General features: G+C 40.0%; 1 protein-coding gene across 1 annotated transcript in view; it reads left to right on the top strand.

Annotated features, from left to right (window-relative positions):
* The window catches only part of scfd2 (sec1 family domain containing 2), a 651,507-nt gene extending 634,107 nt beyond the window's left edge, over positions 1–17,400 (top strand). The window contains 2 exon segments of the mRNA XM_028802220.2: positions 1,232–1,351; positions 16,341–17,400. Of these exon segments, the coding sequence (XP_028658053.2) occupies positions 1,232–1,351; positions 16,341–16,433 (213 nt within the window). The 3' untranslated portion in view covers positions 16,434–17,400.
* The last annotated feature ends 5,088 nt before the right edge of the window (positions 17,401–22,488 follow it).

The raw sequence follows: 22,488 nt of genomic DNA, 5'->3' as shown, positions 1-22,488 counted from the left end.
TTCTGGCAAACAAAACAATTGAAATATTTTTTTTTTATAAATATAAATATTTATAGGCAGGATTACTAAACAATAGGATTCGTTAAAAGTAAGAATGTAAATATGTTTAATATGTAAATATTGTGGTCTTTAGGGGCATAACTGAGCCTCAGACACAACTTCAGCCACACAAGTCCCATTTCCAAATAAATATATTTTTTTGACAAAATATCTTAGACAAGTTTCTTCTTCTTTCACAATACAATTCTGTTACTCCTTCCTTTCTCCCCAGGCATGTGTCACCCTACTGCTCCTGAGTCCATCTTGAATGGGGGAGGCACATCAGTGTTTTTTTTCCCCAACCTGGCTCTGGAAGTACTTCCAGTGCAACAACATTGCCAGCAAGAGAACTTCTTAGGTCTGGCAGAATTTCTTAAGGGCATGTGAGCTTCCTCCTGGCAGCACCCAAGAACCCCAAAAGACCAGCCCCTCAGGATTACTGTTCTTATGCTGCCATGCTGGTGAATGAATGGGAGCTGCACCAGAGGGCTGCTAACACCCTGTGTATTGGGGGAACACAAGTCTCAAGGAGGCCATCTCCTATTGATAATTCGTTATGATGGTCTTCAGGCCAGATGAGTAACTACCATCCATTCCAGTCAGGATGCCAGCCTGATCTTCATTTCTGTCACAATATGTATCTACTGTTCTCTTTATTTTTGCCTTTTTACTAGAAAGTAAATAGTATGTAGTGTTACTGCCTGACAGACTTTCAGACCTAGTTGATGCCAGGCTGCGTAATCCCGTATGTGTAGTGTTCTGGCTCTTTCCATACTCCAGAGACATTTTGTCAGACACCTACATCTACCTTGCGCTTTCTCCTTTTCTTGTGCCTTGTTGATGCCAAGTAGGGCTTTCACTCCCAGTGACCCTGAATTCAATCCTAAACTGGATTAAAATGACTTAAGAATACAGACTGCAGCTTTAAAATTAAAATATGCGTGCCACACAGTTAGAATATCACAAGAGTAATGACTTTTTTCTAATATAAACTTCCAGAATCAGAGGTATGCTTTGTTTAAATACAGAGACCACCCACGTTTCCCTTTTAGGTGCAGAGGGTTGGCTCAGAAAAGCATCAAGTATGTGTTATTAAAATGTGATTGTTTTACTACCAGTTGTCAGCTTCCTCGGGTGGAAGGAACTGCCTATTGATTTGTGCTCTTTTGTTTTCCCTTTGCCATTATAACAGGTGAGCCGTCCCCACCCCAGTGACCATCCAGTTTTGATCCTCTTTGTGGTGGGAGGAGTAACACCTTCAGAAGGACGTTTGATTAAAGAGATAGTTAGTTCACAGAAACTGGCCACTCAGGTGAGTACAAACTAGATCAACCGTATTACAGCAAAGTCTACTGTATTTTTGTTTTACTAATTTACCACATACGGCTAACATGTAATGACTTGTTACTACATGACTTATATAGTCATGTCCTCCAAGATTTGAAAGATTTTCAAGGAAGAACGTCAGCTCAATATTGTTCTAGTATGAGTAGGAATGGGCATGACTCTTATTGTGTGATGGGCTGATGTCTCATCTATTGTTGACTCCTCTCTTGTGATCACTACTGCTGGGATAGGCTCCAGACCCCAGCTACTTTCTAATGGAAAAAACAAGTTCAGTAAAGCGATACATTGGTTTCTAGCCATCTAATTATTACCGTGATGAAAATGAATGGAGACAGTCATATGTGATTAGGTTAAAAAGAACATAATGTTTGTTTCTCTGAAGGCATATTGAGGGCCCGGTTTCTTGTTCGGTGAGACAGTTTTTTTGAATAGATGGCTTTTTGGGTCATGTAGTTGGGCCATGTGGAGTGGAAGGCTTGACTTGGCTTTTGTTGAATTTTATTTATTTATCTATTTTGATAAATTGCTGTTGCTCTTTGTTGAAGAGGAAAAGATGTAACATTCTTATGCCTGCTTCATCCATTTGAGGCTGTTAGGTAGATGGAGACCATTGCAGGAGCACTGAGCATAGGGCAGGAAACAGCCTTGGGCTGTGTGCCAGTCCATCATAATATGCATTCACGCACACACCCACAATCACACGCAGGCAGGACCAATATGGATCCAGCAAATAATGTGTCCCACAAGTTCTGGGGATGTTGTGGGGGGGGATTCAAAGTACCCAGAGGAAAAAACCCTCCAGGGACAAGGCACAGGTTCCAAAAAAAACAACATCTGGCCACAGAATTCAAGCACAGAACAAATGATTTAGTGAGGTAGCAGCGCTACCCGTTGCACTACTGTGTCAGCTGCAAATAAAAAAATGTTCTTTTAAAAATGTTTACAACAATGGAGTGGAAAAGTTAAACATTTTGAACCTGCACTTCACATGTACCCGATTTCTCTTGGGAAGGGTAAAAAAAAAAAAAATAAAGAAATGGAGACCAACTGCATATCATTAGATTCCTTCTTGTTCCATGAACTGTGTTAGTAGACAATGTTCTAAATCACCAGTTGGAATCGATGAAAGTGTATACTGTAGTATTAATAAAAGTAGCTGAATTTGTTTTGCTCAATTAAATAAACATTTCATGCAGTTAGGATAACAACATTTCATATGTAGAATCATATTTAAATAAGAAAAAAAATCAGTATGTTCTATCACCATCTTAAGCTCCACTTCAGTCAGTCAGTCATTATCCAACCCGCTATATCCTAACGCAGGGTCACAGGGGTCTGCAACACAGGGCACAAGGCAGGAACAAATCCCGGGCAGGGCGCCAGCCCACCGCAGGTCACACACACACACACACACCCACACACCAAGCACACACACGGGACAATTTAGGATCGCCAGTGCACCAATCCTGCGTGTCTTTGGACTGTGGGAGGAAACCGGAGCACCCAGAGGAAACCCACGCAGACACAGGGAGAACATGCAAACTCCATGCAGGGAGGACCCGGGAAGCAAACCCAGGTCTCCTTACTGTGAAGCAGTAGCACTACCACTGCGCCACCGTGCCGCCCTAGCTCCTCTTCATTTTATGTTTAATTTTGCTTTGGAGTGCCTTAGCACTACACAATGTTTGTGTACAACCGGACTGATGTCAGTATGTGCTTTTCTAATTAAGTGATCTGAATCCTACTTAGCAGTAAAGAGCAGAATGGCAGTGTGTTCTCAGACCAGAGAAGGGTCCTGATTACACCTGTTACTGAGGTGTACCATGATGGGTTCCTGTTGTACATCATGGTGTGGTCAGTGTCCCCTTCTTTTAGATGCCTCAAAAGAATAATAATGAAAAAAGAATATCATTAAGACCAGAAGTAGCATACCTGGCATCAATAAATGTGATATCTTGGGAATTTGAAAACACAGTATTCTTAGGTCATGGCAATTTAATGGACACCCTTTGACCTTAAAGGTTGCTCTTGGCCATAAATAAAAATATCAGATTAGCAAGAAAAAAGGGAACAGCTTTTATCCCAGAAGGAAGGTATCCTGAAGAGAATGGCTGAGTAAAGGAGAAAGAGAAAAATGGAGGTACCCCATGTCTCTGCAGTATGGGTCCTGCAGTGAAAATCTGTGCATCTCTGGATTTGTTAAGTTAAACTATACGGTGTTAATTATGTCCTCCATATATTTACAGTAAAACAATTGCATTAGTTTGAAGTCTCAGTATTTTTCATATTGGGTTACAAGGCTTTACCTAAAATTGGTAATCCCAATAACTATTCATTTCATACTGAGATGAAATTTAAAATGCCCGCAAGCAAATCAATCATGATTACTCTTGTACAGATGGCTCAATGTCCAACACTAAAAACATAGTGAGGTGCTAAAATAACTAGTAATGAAAGGGGCAAATCAATACGACAAAGTCTGAGAGGTTCTCGGTTATATATATAGGTGGGAGACCTAATCATTTTGGTTTTACACACAGGTTAGTTTAATGCACCATGTGTTGAATACAAAAGGGCTTAAGCAGTTTCCTACAACAATTAATACATCAGAGCACTTTTGTTGAGAACAGCTCATTCGGTTCAACAAGCTGTCCAACCCAGTTTACTCAGATTCTGCAAACTAACATCAAGTCGAGATACAAAGACTCCAAAAGTCCTGCTCTCTACTACACCACTTCATAATTTAATCCATGCATCAGTGGTGCTTGGTGTGTAGAAAAACTTTCTAACATTTGTTAATAAGTTTCCAACTGTGTGCTTATGTCCCTATTGAAGAGTTTATTTTAAAGGAACAGCTGGGATCCACCGTGCTAATTGCCTTCATAATTTTTAACACTTCATTCATGTCATGCTTAAAATGAAAAGGCTCAGTTTCTTCAGTCTGTCCTCATAACTCACCTCCTAGTCCTGGAACCAGCCTAGGTACTCTTATCTGGGTTTTTATAGCACTGCTATGTCTTGTTTTTGTAGCCCAGAGACCAAAACTGCACCCAGCACTCTAGATGAGGCCTCACTACTACATTACATAACTTATGCATATCCTCCCTTGACATAACCTAATTGTCATCATAGCCATTTTGATTGCAGAGTGAACTTCTCATCAGTGTAAAGATGCTTATAAATTACAATAATACATCTTAGTAAAGTACACTACATGCCACTTATACTGTGCAGGCAGACTGACAGACATGTTGGAACTTAGATCAAGCTTTCCTGTTGAGCTCCAACTAGATTTATTGTCACCTGATTTTTGGAAGATGCCACAAATTCTTTTTTAACAAGTATTACCAGCAATATTTTAGTTCTCACTACAAGTTTAGCTTTAATTTAAACTGTAGAGTTTTTTTTGCATGTCTGAGTGTTTGTTTTACAGCAAAGAAGGGAGTATTTATGAGTGTAGTTCTGTAGCTGCCTACGCATTCATTCAGACACAACTGACGGACTGAGAAATCTCAGAACTCTCATACATTTGTTAAGCTGATGACTTCCTTGTTGTCATAGTCTGACTGTATTTTAGTTGTTCCTAGTCATTTCTTACATAAAATCATGCAGCTATCAATTAAGTTTCTAAGGTCAAGGAATTCAGTGGTTTAATTTTCTTTTTTTACTCTGATGCGTTTTTATAAATGTATATTTTTGAGTAGTTTCTTTCATGACACCATACTGTTTTTTTGTAAAAATATTGCTGTTGTTGTGCAGTTGCTAAAGTTTGGAGGAGCATGTTGTGTGATGTCATCACCATGACAGGATAAAGGTGGGCATCACGCATTTCCAAGTCGCCTGAGTATTCAGATTACTTCAAAGAACTTGACATACAACTTTTTCTATTAATTTGATCTCTTTGTTTTAACTCCTTTAGATTTCAGAACTTTGATTTGTGTCTCTTGTATGGGTTGTGAGGGATGGCGGCAGGGGGAGATAATGCCCTGTGCATGCTCTTTCTCCTGGTCCTTCCATCTTGAGTGCATTGAGGCTGGGTAAGGACTTCAGCTGTCCCTCACAAGAATTAAAAATAGTACTCAACTTCCTGGCTCCCAAACCTCTTGCTACATCCTATTTGATCCAGATTTCTGGTTCACATTTGGGCTGTGTTTAATATATGAAATTTCTTTCTGACTTGCTTTGACTTTAGTTTGCCTTTCTGACTTCATCTCCTGAACCTTAATTTCAAATTTAAATGAGCTGAAATCAAAAAAATCACCAGGGGCAGATAATATTTACCCTTGAGTTCTTAAGGAGGTTAGTGAGTATATACAGGTATATAAACCCTTGAAACATATTTGTAGGAAGTCACTGCACACTGGAGAGATTACAAAGGACTGGAAAATGGCAAATACTATCCCATTATACTGTATAAGGGTGACCAGGCAGTTCCAAGCAATGATAGTAATGTGCTTCACAGGTAAATAATAGAAGGAATTATTAAGGGGAAGATTGAGCAACACATGGCAAGTACAGGAGTTTTACTGAACAGGCAGCATGCATTCAGATAGAGGAGGTCAGATAGAGGAGGTCATGTTTTACTAACATGCTGGAATTCATGAGGTAGCAACAAAAGGATGTGATCAAAGTGGAGCATATTTTATTAATCTGGACTTTCAGAAAGCACTTCATAAAGTGCCACATGAGAGGTTGGGCATCAAAATAAAGAGGTGGGATTTGAGGTTGTTGTGTGTAGATGGATGCAGAGTTGGCTCAGACACCGGAAGTAGAAAGTTATGGTGTGTGGAACCTTATCGGAATTGGCTGATGTTAAGAGTGGTGTTCCACAGAGGTCAGTGCCAGGACTGCTGCTATTTTTAGCGTATACAACTGATTTGTACAGGAATATAAATAACAAGGTGGTTAAATTTGCAGATGATACTGAGATAGGTGGATTGGCAGATAATCTGGAATCCGTTGAATCAGCATGTGTGCTTGGGTAGATTTGTGGTAGAATTTAATGTAAGTAAATGTCAAGTATTACATGTAGGAAGTAAAAATGTTTGCTCTAAATACACAATGGGAGGTCTGAAAATTGAGAATACACCTTATGAGAAGGATTTAGGTGTCATACTGGACTCAACACTATCAACTGCCAGACCGTCTTCAGAAGCCTTTAAGGCAAACAGAATGTTAGGTTATATAGCACAATGTGTGCAGTACAAATCCAAGGAGGTTCTGCTCAAGCTTTATAATGCACTGGTGAGGCCTCATCTGGAGAACTGTGTGCAGTTTTGGTCTCTGGGCTACAAAAAGGACATAGCAGCACTAGAAAAGGTTCAGAGAAGAGCAACTAGGCTGAGTCCAGGACTACAGGGGTTGAATTATGAGGAAAGATTAAAAGAGCTGAGCCTTTTCAGTTTAAGCAAAAGGAGATTGATTGAAGTGTTTAAATTTATGAAAGGAATTAGTACAGTGGATTGAGACTCTTATTTTAAAATAAGTTCATCAAGAACACGGGGACACAGCTGGAAACTTGTTAATGGTTACTTTCGTACAAGCTTTAGCAGTTTTTCTTTAAACAGAGAGCCATAGACACTTGGAATAAGCTACCAAGTAGTATGATAGACAGTAGGACTTTAGTGAGTTTTAAAACTAAACTTGATGTTATTTTAGAAGAATTAAGTGGATAGGACTGGCGAGCTTTTTTGGGCTGATTGGCCTGTTCTTGTCTAGATTGTTCTATTGTTCAATCCTTCTGTGACTGATTCATTCTGTGTAGTGGTTAAATTTGTTTTGTACAAAGTAGTCTTTTCAATCACAGGCCATGCTAATAAATTAAAAAAAACCCAGAGTAAGAGAATTTTAAAGTCCTCAAAATAGGAAAAACCTACCTACTTGGATCTGTGGCAAAGTTATCCTAGTCAACAGTAGCATTCGCTGTCATTAATCCTTCTAGAGAATCCAGCAGGCTGTTCTCGTTTTAAGCAATATTCCTCTGTGCTTCTACTTACATTATATTGGAAAGCTAAATGTCTTTGTATATCATGCTTGTTAATCCATTTTTGAGTGACCCTGTGTTCGGATTCAGCGGGTTGGAAAATGGATGGATGGATGACCTCTTTTCCCAAGTTGATTGAGAGCCAGACTGTATCTGTGCCCCAGTGTATTTCCTGTTTTATTTTTTTGGGGTATATGTTTTATTATCTAATGCTAGTAAGACAAGAACTATGATGAAGCAATACAGCATTTGCTAAACATTCATTTCCATTTCCCAAACCTTCTTATTCCAGTTTAAGATTGTGGAGAGCTGAAGCCTGCTATTATAGCACTGGTCAAAGTGCAAGAAGCATGCCTGAGCGTAACGGCAGGCCATTGTGGCGTATACCCCCACATTTTACAGTCACCAATTTACTTAATGCACATGTCTTTGGGATATGGGGGAAGACAAAAAAAAAAGTAAACGAATGTGAAAAAAGGAATGTGTCAACTACATACAGACAATGACCTGGCCTAATCTCAGTTTCCTGAGATTCTAGCACTGAACACCCTCAATTTCTAAATATTTAGAGACTGAAATATTAATAGCTGTGAAAGTAACTTTCCCATTACTAAGTCATTGTTATTTCCAATCATTTCAAAACAAAATAATTGAACAGTTTGCAGTAAAAGCTGCCCAGAAACTAGACCAACCAAAAGTATCAAAAACTGTACATTACCAAAAGCCACAATAGTGTTTCCCTATGAAATGGGGTCATTTTTTAGGCCAACTCTATAAAACAGAGCAGCCTATGATTTGTATTATTGAGGTTCACAGTTTTCATTTTGTTCTTAGCAAAAGGAATCTGAAAAATATCAAATTAAATTTCATTTCTCAAGTTCACTCAGTGCTCATGTGTGTGCAGTAAAGTAATGAGACTTTACCTCAGTCATCACACATCTTTACATTTTCCTCATTTTACATATTTTTAGCCCATAAACTGCACTCTCAGTTTAACAGCACTGTAGACGCTCATTGGATGTGGCAGGGTATTCAGCTGATCACAGACAACAAACCCTGGACACACGCAGCCACAGCTACCACCGTGTTTTTCGCTCACTTCGAACTCACTAACACGGACATGCCTGTGCGATCCCCTGCAGCACCGCAAGACTCCAGCCTACAGCTCTCCGAGGATGATGTGAGGAAGACTTTTTCCGGACTCAGCATCCACAAAGCAACCGGCCCAGACAGAGTCTCAGGTCGCATTTTAAAAACATGTTGCGACCAGCTAGCTGCTGTCTTTGCGGATATTTTTAACACATCTCTGAGGATTTCATCTGTCTCCACCTGCTTCAAGCACACAGCCATCATCCCTGTCCCAAAGAAAAATAAAGTAGACTGCCCTAATGATTACCGCCCAGTAGCACTTACTCCCATAGCCATGAAGTGCTTTGAGAGGCTGGTGCTAGAACACATCAAGGACATCATCCCTGATAGTCTGGACCCCCTCCAGTTTGCCTACTTTTGCAACAGGTCCACTGAGGATGCCATCTCCATTACGCTTCACACCACCTTGTCTCATCTGGAGAACAAGAACTGTTATGCCAGGCTGCTGTTTGTGGACTACAGCTCTGCATTTAACACCATCATTCCATCCCAGCTCATCGCTAAACTCCTGGATCTGGGGCTTAACTCTTCACTGTTTAACTGGGTACTGGGCTTCCTCACCGGCAGACCTCAGCAAGTGCGTATTGATGGAAAAACCTCCTCCATCATCACCATCAACACTGGCACCCCTTAGGGCAGCATGCTGAGCCCCCTGCTTCACTCTCTCTACACCCATGACTGCGTAGCTAAGTACAGCTCTAACACCATCCTCAAGTTTGCTGACAATACCACTGTAATAGGTCTGATCAGTGAGGTCGATGAGATGGCCTACAGGGAGGAGGTCAGACTCCAAGCAGAATGGTGTCAGGACAACACTCTCACCCTCATGGTTAGCAAAACTAAGGAGATGATTGTGGATTTCCAAAAACTGGCAACAGAGCACAGCCCCATCTACATCGGAGGTGAGGCTGTGGAGCAGGTCAGCAGCTTTAGGTTCCTCAGAGTCACCCTCACTGATGACCTTAAATGAGCAAGTCACACTGCAGCAGTAGTCAAGAAAGCCCAATAACGCCTGTACTTTCTCAGGAGACTGAGTAAGGCCTGGATGTCCCCACAACCCTGTGCAGATTCTACAGGAGTACTGTGGAATCCATCCTGACAGGATGCATCACATCCTGGTACACAACTGCTCAGTTCAGGACTGCAGAGCTCTGCAGTGTGTGGTGAATACAGCACAGCAGATCAGGGGCACACAGCTCCCTGCGATCCATGACATCCACACTACATGCTGTCTCAGGAAAGTGAACCGTATCAGGCAGGACCCCAGCCACTCTGCACTGTCACTTTCACCTTTCTCCCATCTGGGAAGCGACTAGTCAATTCGGATGCACACCTCAAGGTTCAGGAACAGTTTCTACCCAACTGAAATCAGACTCATGAACAATCAGTAACCTTGTGTCACCTCCACTGCTACCTGCACATATACTTCTGCCACTGTCTCTATTTATTCCTAGGATTCTGGTTTTATTAATTTACTTATTTATATTCATTTATTTATTGTGTGTTTTTTGTTTGTGTTCACTGTCTGCGGGGACACATGCAAGCAGGCATTTCATTGTACATGGTACTTGTACTTGTACACATGACAATAAAGAATTGAAGTGAATCTATCTGTATACAGTGAACCCTCGTTTATCACGGTTAATCCGTTCCAGACTCTACCGCGATAAATGAATTTTCACGAAGTAGGATTCTTTATTTATAAATTGAATATTTTCGCCGGTAGAGTATTGAAAACCTGTTTACGACCTTCTGAATACGTTTTTTAGCGTAATTAGAGCCCTCTAGACATGAAATAACACCCTTTAGTCACCATTACACTTGTATTACCCAATATATTAGAGAAAATAAGACATATTAGACATTACAAATGTCATATTATTATTACCCTAAGTTCTTGTCTATAAGCCGGACTCATGTATTAGCCGGAGACCAAAAATCATACGAATTTTTAAAATAAAATCGTATCATAGATAAGCCGGACTCATGGATAAGCCGAACATACTATAACCTATAACTAATAGAAGGGAGGGAGGTCAGTGGTCTCACTCGCGCCCATTTAATTTCTTTAAGGGGGGAGAGAGTGTGAGATATTGCCGTCTCTCTCACTCCCCGCATGGCGCGGTTGGAGCGGCCGGAGCGCGTTCTTTCTGCTCTGGGCGTCGCCGAGTCAACACGAGCGCGTAGCGGTCATTTAAATTGTGATTTTATATGTAAGCATATTTAAATATATATCGCGGATTTCTGCGGACAATGGGTCTTTTAATTTCTGGTACATGCTTCCTCAGTTGGTTTGCCCAGTTGATTTCATACAAGGGACGCTATTGGCAGATGGCTGAGAAGCTAGATTGCTTACTTTTCTGTCAATCTTGTGCTGACTATCTGTGATCCTGACGTATGGGGATTGAGCAGGGGGGCTGTTTGCACACCTAGACGATACAGACGCTCGTCTAAAAATGCTGAAAGATTATCTTCACGTTGCTATCTTTTGTAAAGCTGATTCCTGAAAAGACATGCTGCACAGTGCTTCGCATACTTAAAAGCTCGAAGGGCACGTATTGATTTTTGACTGAAAAACAAACTCTCCCTCTCCCTCTCTTTGTCTGCTCCTGACGGAGGGGGTGTGAGCTGCCGCCTTCAACAGCTTTGTGCCGCGGTGCTTCGCATACTTAAAAGCCAAACAGACATATTGATTTGTTTCTTCCTTTGAAGAGGAAGATATGTTTGCATTCTTTTAATTGTGAGACTGAACTGTCATCTGTCTTGTCATGGAGCACAGTTTAAACTTTTGAAAGAGACAAATGTTTGTTTGCAGTGTTTGAATAACGTTCCTGTCTCTCTACAACCTCCTGTGTTTCTGCGCAAATCTGTGACCCAAGCATGACAATATAAAAATAACCATATAAACATATGGTTTCTACTTCGCGGATATTCTTATTTCGCGGGTGGCTCTGGAACGCAACCCCCGCGATGGATGTATAAGCCGGACTTATGTATAAGCCGATATTCTATTTTTTCATTTTCACAACTTTTTTCCTTAGATAAGCCGCGGCTTATTGACAAGAACTTAGGGTATTGTACTGTACATTTAATTTCACTCACACACACACACAGTTCTTACACACAATCACTAACCCATGAAGGCACGAGCTCAGTACGAGAGTCTTCAGGTTGTAAGCTGGAGCGCTGATCGCACCCTCAGAGGACACAGACTCCCCTGGGAAAACCCCTGAAACAGCTGACAGTCTACCTTCACATTGCTCCTTACCTTTCTTACTTGCGCTATAATGCGCGATAAACCTCTCACGCGGTACTCCGCTTACTTAAAAGTATTGTGCAGCACCTCTCAGCTTTGGAATTGGTTGTTTTGTTTCTCTCTCTCTCTCTCTCTCAGACATTCTCTGCTCCTGGCAGAACTGTCATCTCTGACTTGTCATGGAGCACATTTAAACTTTTGAAAAGAGACAAATGTTTGTTTGCAGTGCTTTGAATAAAGTTCTTTTTTTTCTACAACCTCCTGTGTCTCTGTGCAAATCTGTGACCCAAGTGTGACGTGGTGGTGCAGTATCTTCAGCAGGTGCGTCATTGTCTTCTTCCGCTGAATGAGTACTAGGAATAGGCAGTGGGTGTCTCGGTGCACGGGTGAAGAACATCTTGATAGGCAGTTGCTGGCGCTGTCTTTTCATATGCTTGAATAGGCATTTGTAGGGTATTGCCATCTTTGATCATATCCAAGAGTTTCACCTTCTCCTGGATGGTAAGCATCTTCCTCCGGCGCTTAGATTCATTGTCAGAAGGCTTAGAAAAAGCAGCACGTTTAGGAGCCATCATGGGGCTTAGATAAAAGTTCTCAGAAAGCGCATGCGTAGTGACGTAAGCGTGTATGAGAAAGAATTGCGATAGAGTGAAGCCGCGAAAGTCGCAGCATGATATAGCAAGGGATCACTGTAATGGTCCTAATGTGACGATGCCTAAGGACATTGATATGCAGCCTGTTTTTCTAGTGTAACTGACTTTTGTTAACTTTGCAGATCACTGAGCGCTGTAAACAACTCAAATGCCCCCAAGTATAATTCTCCATGGTCTGACTGCCCCAGGTAAAATATCAGTACAAATGTTGAGTCTTTGATGTCCTGTTCAAGCGTGTCTTATACTTTTTTTCAAAACAGAAAAGTTTGACCAGCAAATTTAAACAGTCGTAGCCCTAAAACTTCTAAGGAAATCTGAAGTAATTATCGTGTATGCACATATATAACCAAAAGTAAAAAGATAACGATCTACTGTAGCAAAGATTAGCTTACTGCCAAAATTTTGCAGATATTTTGAAAAAACAGGGCATAATGATAAAGCGAGATTATATTTGATTAAATGACATTCATTGTGATTTTACAAATAAAATGTGTGTCCTTTTATAAAATTGGAGCAGACTTTTGTCAGTTGACTACTTCTGGGTCCACATACACCGTGTGACACCTGCCTAGTTCATGTGATTGACTGTGCAGTCTGTGACTGTGTCACTTGTGCTATTTAATGGAGGCAAGCCCAGTCATTCACAGAGAGCATGGGCCAGACTAAATATTTCAATATCTTAAAAATGTGGAATGAAGCGCAGACATGAACGAATCAGGAATGGCAAGCCTGCTGGGGCTTTCACACATAACATAACAATTTTGCAAGGGTATTAAGTATTTCCCATAAAATAGCCAACCAGTGGAAGAAACAGACCATTAACAAAGGAGGTTCATATACAGTATGCAGAGTAATGGATATGCTGCCGTCAATCAACTAATAACCAAGTATATCAATGGTGTAGAAAGAGGAACTGCAAAATGAGTTACTCGCCCTTCCTTGTCATTGATGAGAGATGTCACTTGCAGTGTGGTAAAAAGCATGCAGCCTGAAGGCTAGAAGACTGAAAAAGCCACCCAGTTCCTTCTACTCCCCCTAATATGATGGTAAGGATATTGTAAATATTACATGGATTCTTGGGTCAATCCTTCCAGTTTTCAGGGAGGTTTAATATAAGTGTTGGGGGTATTCTAATCCTCTGGACGTGCTTTCTCTTGATACAAATAGATCCCATCATATTTTAATGCTGTAGCAGGTCAGATACAGCCTTGTTTGCGTGCCAATCTGCAGATGTGGCCTGTCAACAGGGAAATGTTCCATGCCACATGGCTAGGAAGTTCCATAAATGGTTTTGAAAACAGGAAAGTGAATTCAGATAGATGCAGAGGCCTCTGTAGTCTCAGTCAAGCATCTGGAATGAGATGGAAGGAACTGTTTAGACACCACATTTGCAGCAGCTTTCAGATTTTCTCAAGTCAACATATTTTTTGCAGAACGTTGACTATATATTCTGAAAAATTCAGTTTGTTCTGAGGGCAAACAGGGCACTAGCCTCTTAAAGGAGACAGTAGGTGCACTTATTATTGTGCCAACGTGACGTATTTTGCAAGTAGAGTGTGTACTTGTTTGTCTTACAGAATTTAATGGCAGTGGGTTGGATTACCTGGCTGTTTTAGCTATGTAAGGAGGATATTGTCTGCATCCTGAACACTTCATTATGGAAATCAGAGGTGACAAAATCTAACATTTGGAGAAATGCGGAAGACAGATTTTAAGTATGTCTTCTGTAATAATAATAATACATTTTATTTATATAGCGCCTTTCCCATGCTCAAGGCACTTACAGAATAAATAAAGAACGACAGAATATACAGTATATAGCATTGTACAAACCAGATAAATAAACAAAGAAGATTAAGACAGTAAATTCTGAAACCACTAGAAACAGTGAATTTGTTATAAAGACACATTTTTGGTCATGAATGCTGAATGGAAAGGGCTATTCTGAGAAATCAGAGAAACAATTACTTTTATATAATGTCAATCTAGTTTTTAATTCAAAATAAGATTTTGAAATATCAAAAACTTAATGCTTGTAAAATGTTCATATAAAGTAAACATTTCAAATGCATCTTATTTGGCTTTACTATTGAATCAACGTCATCACAACACAAATGTGTAATAAACATCTTGAAGATTAACAAATAGAGTGAAATGAAAATGACTTATCTAGAGGAAATAGCTATGTATTAGTTTAGAGAAGGTCATCTTTGAGCACTTCGGCATATGTGCCATATGCCTTTGTAATTTAACCCCACTTTGTTGCACTTGGTGAGCACTCTGCTCTTTGGAATCAGACTTTTGTTTCAGAAAGGCAGTGCATCAAGCTGGCCTGCTTTCCAGGGGGGCACACAAGTAACTTATGTCAGACGTCAAAATAGATGAAGAATAGACCCTACTTAATTTCAAGTCAAGTGGCTTTATTATCAAACCACCCATACACAATAGTACAAAATAAAGTCATCTTAGGACCACAATGCAATGTATACATAAACACAGGACAACTACAAGACAAGTGGAAACTATACTATAAATAAATAAATGGTAAATGAGTTGATAGTAATAAATTGAAATAAATAGAAATAAATAATAACAAGATCCAGTAATAAACAACAGTAGTAACAAATGTATAAATAAGCTACTAGAAGTAGATTTGTGTGTAGGGGGCAGCCCAGGGGTTGGAGCTGTTGTAGAACTGCTTTGAATGTTACGGTACCTTCTGACAGATGGAAATGGGACAAAAAGACGGTGGGAAGTGTTGGAGTGGTGCAGTGCTAAATAAAGATAACTTTAATGAAGGGCAGAAAGGTCCCAATGGTCAATTTTAGTAAAATCTGAGTAATTCATAACTGATTTTAAATTTTGCATGTGCGTTTAAAATAATGTTTTAGCTTTGTACCTTTTTCTTAGATATTTTTACATTATTGTACTAGCCAATAATTTGAGCATACTGTCTGTTCACCAGTTAGCACCTATAAAAAAAATGATAAGAGTGCATAATCTGCTGTTTCAGTTAAAAGCCCCGTGATATTCTGTACTTCTTGAACTCACTCTCCCTGCTGATTTGCCAGCAAATGTCAAGTCACTGGTGTGTGGCGGCTGCTGCTGCTCTCGAGTGTTCTTCCCAGCAGAATGACTGGGCTTTGCGTTCAGCAGAGTAGAGAGACCACCTGAAAGCAAGAGCACGGTGCCCAGAGTGAATCTCGTCATTGTTTAAATAGTTAAAATGAACAGGTCATTTAATGAGATGACGTTATCATCTGCTTTGTTTCAAGAGCCTGTAAAAAAGTCAGTTCTCTTTAATCCTTTTGATCATCTGCTTCAGTGAACAGCTAATGGCATGTGAACAGAACTTTAATGTGCACGCTTTTCCTTTAGCTACATTATTTACACACATTTAACAGGTTATTATGAGACTTTCAGGTTAGTAAACGGACTTCTGGAACCCTCACATCTTTTCCCTTTTATTGTTATCTTTTACTCATCTCTTAGTATTTGTTTAATCCTGAACAGCACTGAGGTTATAAAAAGCAGTGTCTTTATTAGGTGCGTTCAACTTTTACCTTACTTTGCCCATGTTGTGTAGCATTTTTACAGAAAATACCTAACCTACTTGAAGATTTCCAACTTGAGTTATAAGTTATTGTTATACATCCAGGGCATAAAATTTAATGGGAAGCCATTTTGTAGTTAAGAAAAAAAATACTGGAAATGTAGTGATTATATGTAAGTTATATATTAATCAGCAAAAGCAGAAATAGTGTAGGTTGCTGCTTTGATGCTCTACAGGCCAAAGAGATACAGTTGTGATGCCCTCTGCTAACTTCTTAAGGATTGTTGCCTTAATGAGTGTGTCAAGTAGTAAGATCTGAGATGTTAAGTGTAACGCTCATGTTATTGCTCCATCTCCTAGGTTGTAGTGCTCACCACCAGACTGCTGAGACCCACGGATATTCCTGAGCTCCTGTTTGCCACAGACCGGCTGCACCCAGACATCGGAGTCTAAGCCAAGTGAAATATCCAAAACAAGATGATGCTGTCAAGAGAATCTTCTGTGTCTTTACATCTCTTCTATTCAAACAGGAGAATTTTCTTTTATTAGAAGGCAGGAAATGAAAATAAATGGAAATCATTGTAATTTTGGTTGTGTCCTTTTAAAATAGATAGGTGGAATTTTTCTTTTATGCACAGTAGGTGTCCATTTTTACAGTAACCAAGGCAAAGCATGCATCATTATTTCTAATTTTAGAATAATTTGTTTGAAAGTGTATTATAGACAACATGGTAGCTGAGTGGTTAGAGTTGTTGCCTCACATCTCCAGTGTTGTAAGTTCAAGTTGTGCCTGATGGGGAGAAGACACATTCGGCCTGTGTCTTTGTGAGCTTCCCCTTAGTTATTTCAGCTTCCTTCTCTAAATGTGAGTAAGTTTGACTGTATGAATGAATGTGCCCTTCTGACTGGCTGCCCCCCTCTCCATTGTTGGTTCCTGCCTTGTGCCTGATGTTATTGGGAAATGCACCCGCAACCCTGACATGAACTGAACAAGATGAATGAAGAGATGGAGAGGATTAAAGCTTATGTACTGATTCAGTGAATTTCAGTATTTACTTAATCACTTAAATCTAATGAATGAATGAAAATTCAGGCAGACATTCCTTTGAAACTTTTACAAAAAGTAGCAGAACTACATGAAAAAAAAACAAAGCCAGGAAAAGTTTGATTAACAAAAATAAGCATATTGTATTTTTATTCTGTGGCAGTAATCGGGTATTCACTGGTACCTCGACTTCACTTTTAGACACATTGGGTTTAAAAATTCCTTTGCCTTAGATGGAAAATATTAGGCCTTCAGAAAGCTCACATCTGTTCAGCAGACTGCAGTAAAGAAATCCAGCAGATTACATTAGTCAAAAATATTTAGAATGTGCCCTCTTCCTTTTTTAATAATAAAAATGTTCACTTTGATTAAAAATTGGGTTGCCTTGATCTCGTTTCTTAATTTGAATGGAAGTGGCTTACATTTTCAGAGCTACTTTTTTTTGGGTTCTTCTTCTTCAGTGGGTGATAGCATTACATAGATAGGGGATACGTGAGCAGGCCCTGCTTGTCCTTCTTGTTACTGAGTTTGAACTGCTAGACTTCAACTCCAGGTAGCAGCCTATTGAATTTGTAAAGGTGCTTCTCCTGACACTGTTACATATACATGCAAGCTTTGGGGCATTGTTATTCAGTCCTCTATTCAAAGCAGGCCTGGATAATTGTGGAAGATAATAGGTGATCAGCCCCACACTCTCTAAATAGCACACCTCACAAGAGGAAAGGACTTGCTTGACCACACTTACTTTAAGGCTGTCATCAGAGAACTTGGAGTCTCAGCATGATGCATCAGCTCTTTAGGGTTTCCATGTTGTCAGATGTTCACAAAAAATATCTCCAGTGCTTTCACTGCAGCATACAGGTAAGGTGTTTTATTGGGTCTTCACCCTGAACTATTGGAAGGTGATTTGTTAAAAAGGTGGTGGGGTATGGAGAAAATGTCATAATAAACTCATTAGGAGAAAGGAAGGAAGTAAAGAACCATAAAGTAGATGGGTAAGGATTTATGCCTTTCAAATTAACATACATTTGTTTGATTCAAATGACACACCAACAATTGATAAAGCCAAGATTTTAGAAGTAGAAACCCTCAATCTTATATCCTTTTTTGCCTTGCTTTGTAAATAAGTGAGAACTTTAAAACATGATCTGAATAATAGCTGTGATGTGAAGCTTATGACCAGATAAACAGTCATACTGCACTCTTCATGGAGCACCTTTACATGTGAATGGACCCTTCAGACCAAGTGAGCCCACTGACATGAAAGTGCCTGGTAAGAATAATCTTCTTATATTATATGCTACCGTGGCCATTTGTTTGTCTGTCCAGGATTTTAAATCACCTGTAGCTCGCAAACCGTTTTGCAAACTGTTGACCTGAAGTTTGGTACACATATACTATGTGATGACTACTATCTGCTTTCATGGTGATGATTGACCCCCACGTTATTCCTCTTTTTATTTTATTTTATTGTACAGTCAACTCTCGGCAAGCAGCCAGCAGGGCGGCCATGCGGCGCATGTGTACGGGCGCCGTTCTCATTCCTACCACCTTCGCCGTCACTTCTCTTAATATCTTAAATCATTCTTGAGGCAGATTGAAGACTTAAGTACCAGCTTAAGTGAAAAGTAAAGGAAAACATACTAAGTAAATGCAATACAAACACTGACTTAATCAGTTTTAACACGAAAAGATGCCGACGAAAGAAGAGAAGAAGTGGGCCACTAGGGTGGAGAAAACAAGAACTGCTCTGGAAGCAGCAAGCACATCAACCTCTGAGCAAACGAATGCTAAACGTACAGAGGAAGAGTAGGAAAACTATGAATGCTCAAGTCAAGTGTATTAACTGCACAGTATCCTGAAGTGCGCCGCTACTGGTGCTGTATATTTAATGATGTAGTTAATTAGTTGTTCTTATTTTAGGAAAATATATTAACTTGTAGAAATGTTTTTCTAGATTTTTTCCTAGAATAATTCATGGTACTTTGCAATCTAATTTATGAGCTGTGTTATTCTAAAGCAGGTTTAAACATTTCACTGAATTAATTCTTGGCTAATTTTCCTGTTGCCTGTTCTGGAAAAATGTAGAGTTTCTAAATGACTTCAAATTTCATAAAACGCCACATTTCCTCTGTAATGCTGTCTTAAAACTTGAGTGTCAGATAAAGAGTTGTGCAGATGCAAATCAAACACGTCAGCAAACAGAGCAATGCAGAGCCGGCCAAGACAGGGAGGGTTCTGATTTCTTAAGGGGCATCAGTAATGTAATTAGCTTAAATTACAGAATACAGAAGGTGACAATGGAATATTCAAAAGACGTGGTGATGGTTGCAGACAATAAAATAAAAACACATCTTAATACTTAAAAACACATGGACGTAAAGATTGGATGGTGTAAGTAAGAACAAAGGGAAACATTATTTCTTTTATGATAACAGATCATTTTCAAGTAAGTGAAGACACTTGATAATGATTCCGTATATGTTTTTGCATTGAAAACATGTGACAATAATCATCTTCCAGAGCTATTCCCGTTTTTTTTTTATGGGGGTACTATTTTTTTGGACCCTTACATAAGATACAAGGGGGGCTGTCCCCACAATGCCACAGAGTGGCAAGTTAACTATACCCTGGCACTAAGATGGACGCGTCTGACTAATAATTTAAAATATCACTGCAGTTTTCTCAGTTTAATTTCCTCCAATTAAATGACCTTTATGGTAAGGTTGGCTTATTGGTGTGCCTCAGGGCCATGAAGCTGATCCATCCATCCATCCATTTTCCAACCCGCTGAATCTGAACACAGGGTCACGGGGGTCTGCTGGAGCCAATCCCAGCCAACACAGGGCACAAGGCAGGAACCAATCCCAGGCAGGGTGCCAACCCACCGCAGGCTGATCCATTAATGAAAAGCATTTTCTTAAAGTGGTCACTCAATCTGGTACATTTAGTTTTATATATACGCATAAATGATTCCTGATCAAGTATTATAAAGAACAATGTGCCTTTAACATGTAACAGTGGTCTGGAAAGCTGTTAAAATATAACATTTTAGTAGTTATCTGGGAATTTTAAATAGAATTCCTTAAATAAAATACATGCGATCGGGCATTCATGCACTTTTTCTGGTGCCATTTTGTTTTATCATGGGTGCCGTCATTTTGTATTTTTTATTTTATTTGTATATTATTGCTAGGGTTGCAGCCATTGAGGGATGAGCCTGTGATGCAATCAGGTCAACAGTGTAAAGCTCACCACAATGCACTTCCTGTTTATCCGAGACCGCGGAATCCACTAGAGACTTTTTTGTGTGTGTTTCATTGCTTGACACTTTACAGTTTAGATCCTTTTGCTTTGTTTCCTTTACTATGTTTTCAGCTGAACATTTTGCCTTTGTTATTTGGTTTAATTGACATTGACTTGTAGTTTTTTTAGGCTATGTATCATCTTCTGGTCCCAAATCAAATCCATTAGGCCTTCTGATCTCCCTAGGCAGGACATACAGCACCTTTCTTGTTTGCACTCACCAGTAGCTGGGGGGTGGATGGGACTGCTCCCCGGGACCACGGAAGCGGTGTTGGAGTCCTGGATGCACTTCTTAATATAAAACAATCAAAGTGGGGAGCAGGGAGAAGGACTCATGTGGAGGCCCACAAGGCCTTGCAATGGTAAAAAGAAATGCCAAATGAACCTTCTATGAGCTCCCAATCCTTCATGTTGTCGTGTTCAGGCTTTTGAGTTGCACAAACAAGGCAGGCGCGACAGAACTGGGCAACGGGCTGTTTAATCTGGCACATGAAAAAACAGTGTTGGAGCTTTTATTCAAACATACAGCAAACTTGACAACAAGTTGTCTGCCTTACTCTACCGATCACCCTTCAGATTAGAGGTACTTGAAGGGGTCTTCCTTGGGAGCGTTCAGCTGAATAGCAGCAGAAGCAGAGAAAGGCTTGAACGTAGCAGGAGGTGGTCTGGACAGGACAGGTCAGAACTGAACAGCATGTAAGTGGGCCAGCATGTAACTGCCTTGTGTGCTGTTGTCCGCAGCTGTTCCCGCACCGGTAAGTGTTATTTGAAAGTGCCTTTGTTTTGCAGCTGAGGGCCGTTTGAAAGTGTGCTGCCTCTGTGCCTGATCCATCTCCCTGAGAACAAAAGACCAGCTCGATCGGCCATAATGTGAATTCCAATGGTGCAATAATTTGCAGAACATTCGCGTAATTAAAAAAAAAAAAAGAATTAATTAGTCCTCCAAAAAGTAATGATATGTCAGGAAAAACCCTTCATTGGCTGTGGTCGTGTTGTTACCTGTTTTAATTCCTTTAAGTCCTTACAACATTTACCAAAAATATTGTTGCAAAATGCTTTCTCTCACTTTATTTTATGGGTATGTCAATACTTGTAACATTCCCTACGTTTAGGATTTGTTCATATAAATCTGGGTGACACTGGAAGATAACAGATGATGACCTATTAACAAGATGTTCCTTGGCCTGGCGTTGGTTAGCCTTCAAGACGGATTCATGAATTTCGAAGTCCCTGCACTCGTTTTCATGTTGTTCACACACTGTCGTCTTCATGCATTCACAAAGTTGTGTAAATGCTAACAGTAAATTGAAAAGTTTGGTTTATTTCAGTGAGTCTGTAACCAGTAGCGGGGTGGAAACACTGGCTGGCGTGTTTTCTAGAACACAACCGGATTCTCATTGGTTCCAACTAAATTTAATGAAAATTGAATTTAGAAACTGCAGTGGGTTTCCGCACAGCCCGGGATTTTTTCCTGCCTTGCACCGTGTGTTGGCTGGGATTGGCTCCAAACGGACCCCTGTGACCTTGTGTTAGGATATAGCGGGTTGGATAATGACTGACTGAATTTAGAAAATGTTCCACCAGGGCAGGGTCAAAGGTCATATTTTCTATTTTAATATCTGTTGTTTTGTTATTCTTAGTCTCTTGTGTGTGTTTGAATGTTTTACACACGCAAGTGCGATGTCTTAGAAACAAACAAGTCACAAGCTAGCCCAAAGATTTGAATTCTCCTTCTCCTTCATCTGGTCCATTTCTGTTTGACCACAAACCAGTCAACAACAGGAGTTCTATACATTTTTCTACCTAAAAATCTCAATGAAAAAAAACACAACTTCCTGGCATGTGGCAGTTTAAGTGCCCCAGTGCATTATGGTCAGTTCTTTTTAAGTTTCTGCTGGTGTTTGGATATGACACCCAAACTCAAACCCGACGGCAGGCAAAACTGATGGGATGAACCCAACAAGGAATTCTGCAGCACACTCTGTTTCAATTATTCTGGTAGTCTAGACAGTAATTTGTGATTTCCTGCAAGTCTCGTCTTTTCCTTACTGCTGAAATTTAACTAAACTGTTGTGAAATTGAACGAAATGTAAAACCAGAAGCACAAACGGCTAATGGACTGGAGGAACGTGTTTGTGTTAGTGAATACACATTGCG

Source organism: Erpetoichthys calabaricus, chromosome 5 (genome assembly GCF_900747795.2).
Source record: "Erpetoichthys calabaricus chromosome 5, fErpCal1.3, whole genome shotgun sequence".
Taxonomy (NCBI): domain Eukaryota; kingdom Metazoa; phylum Chordata; class Cladistia; order Polypteriformes; family Polypteridae; genus Erpetoichthys; species Erpetoichthys calabaricus.
The sequence above is the reverse complement of the archived record's forward strand: the minus strand, read 5'-3'. Positions and strand labels throughout refer to the sequence as shown.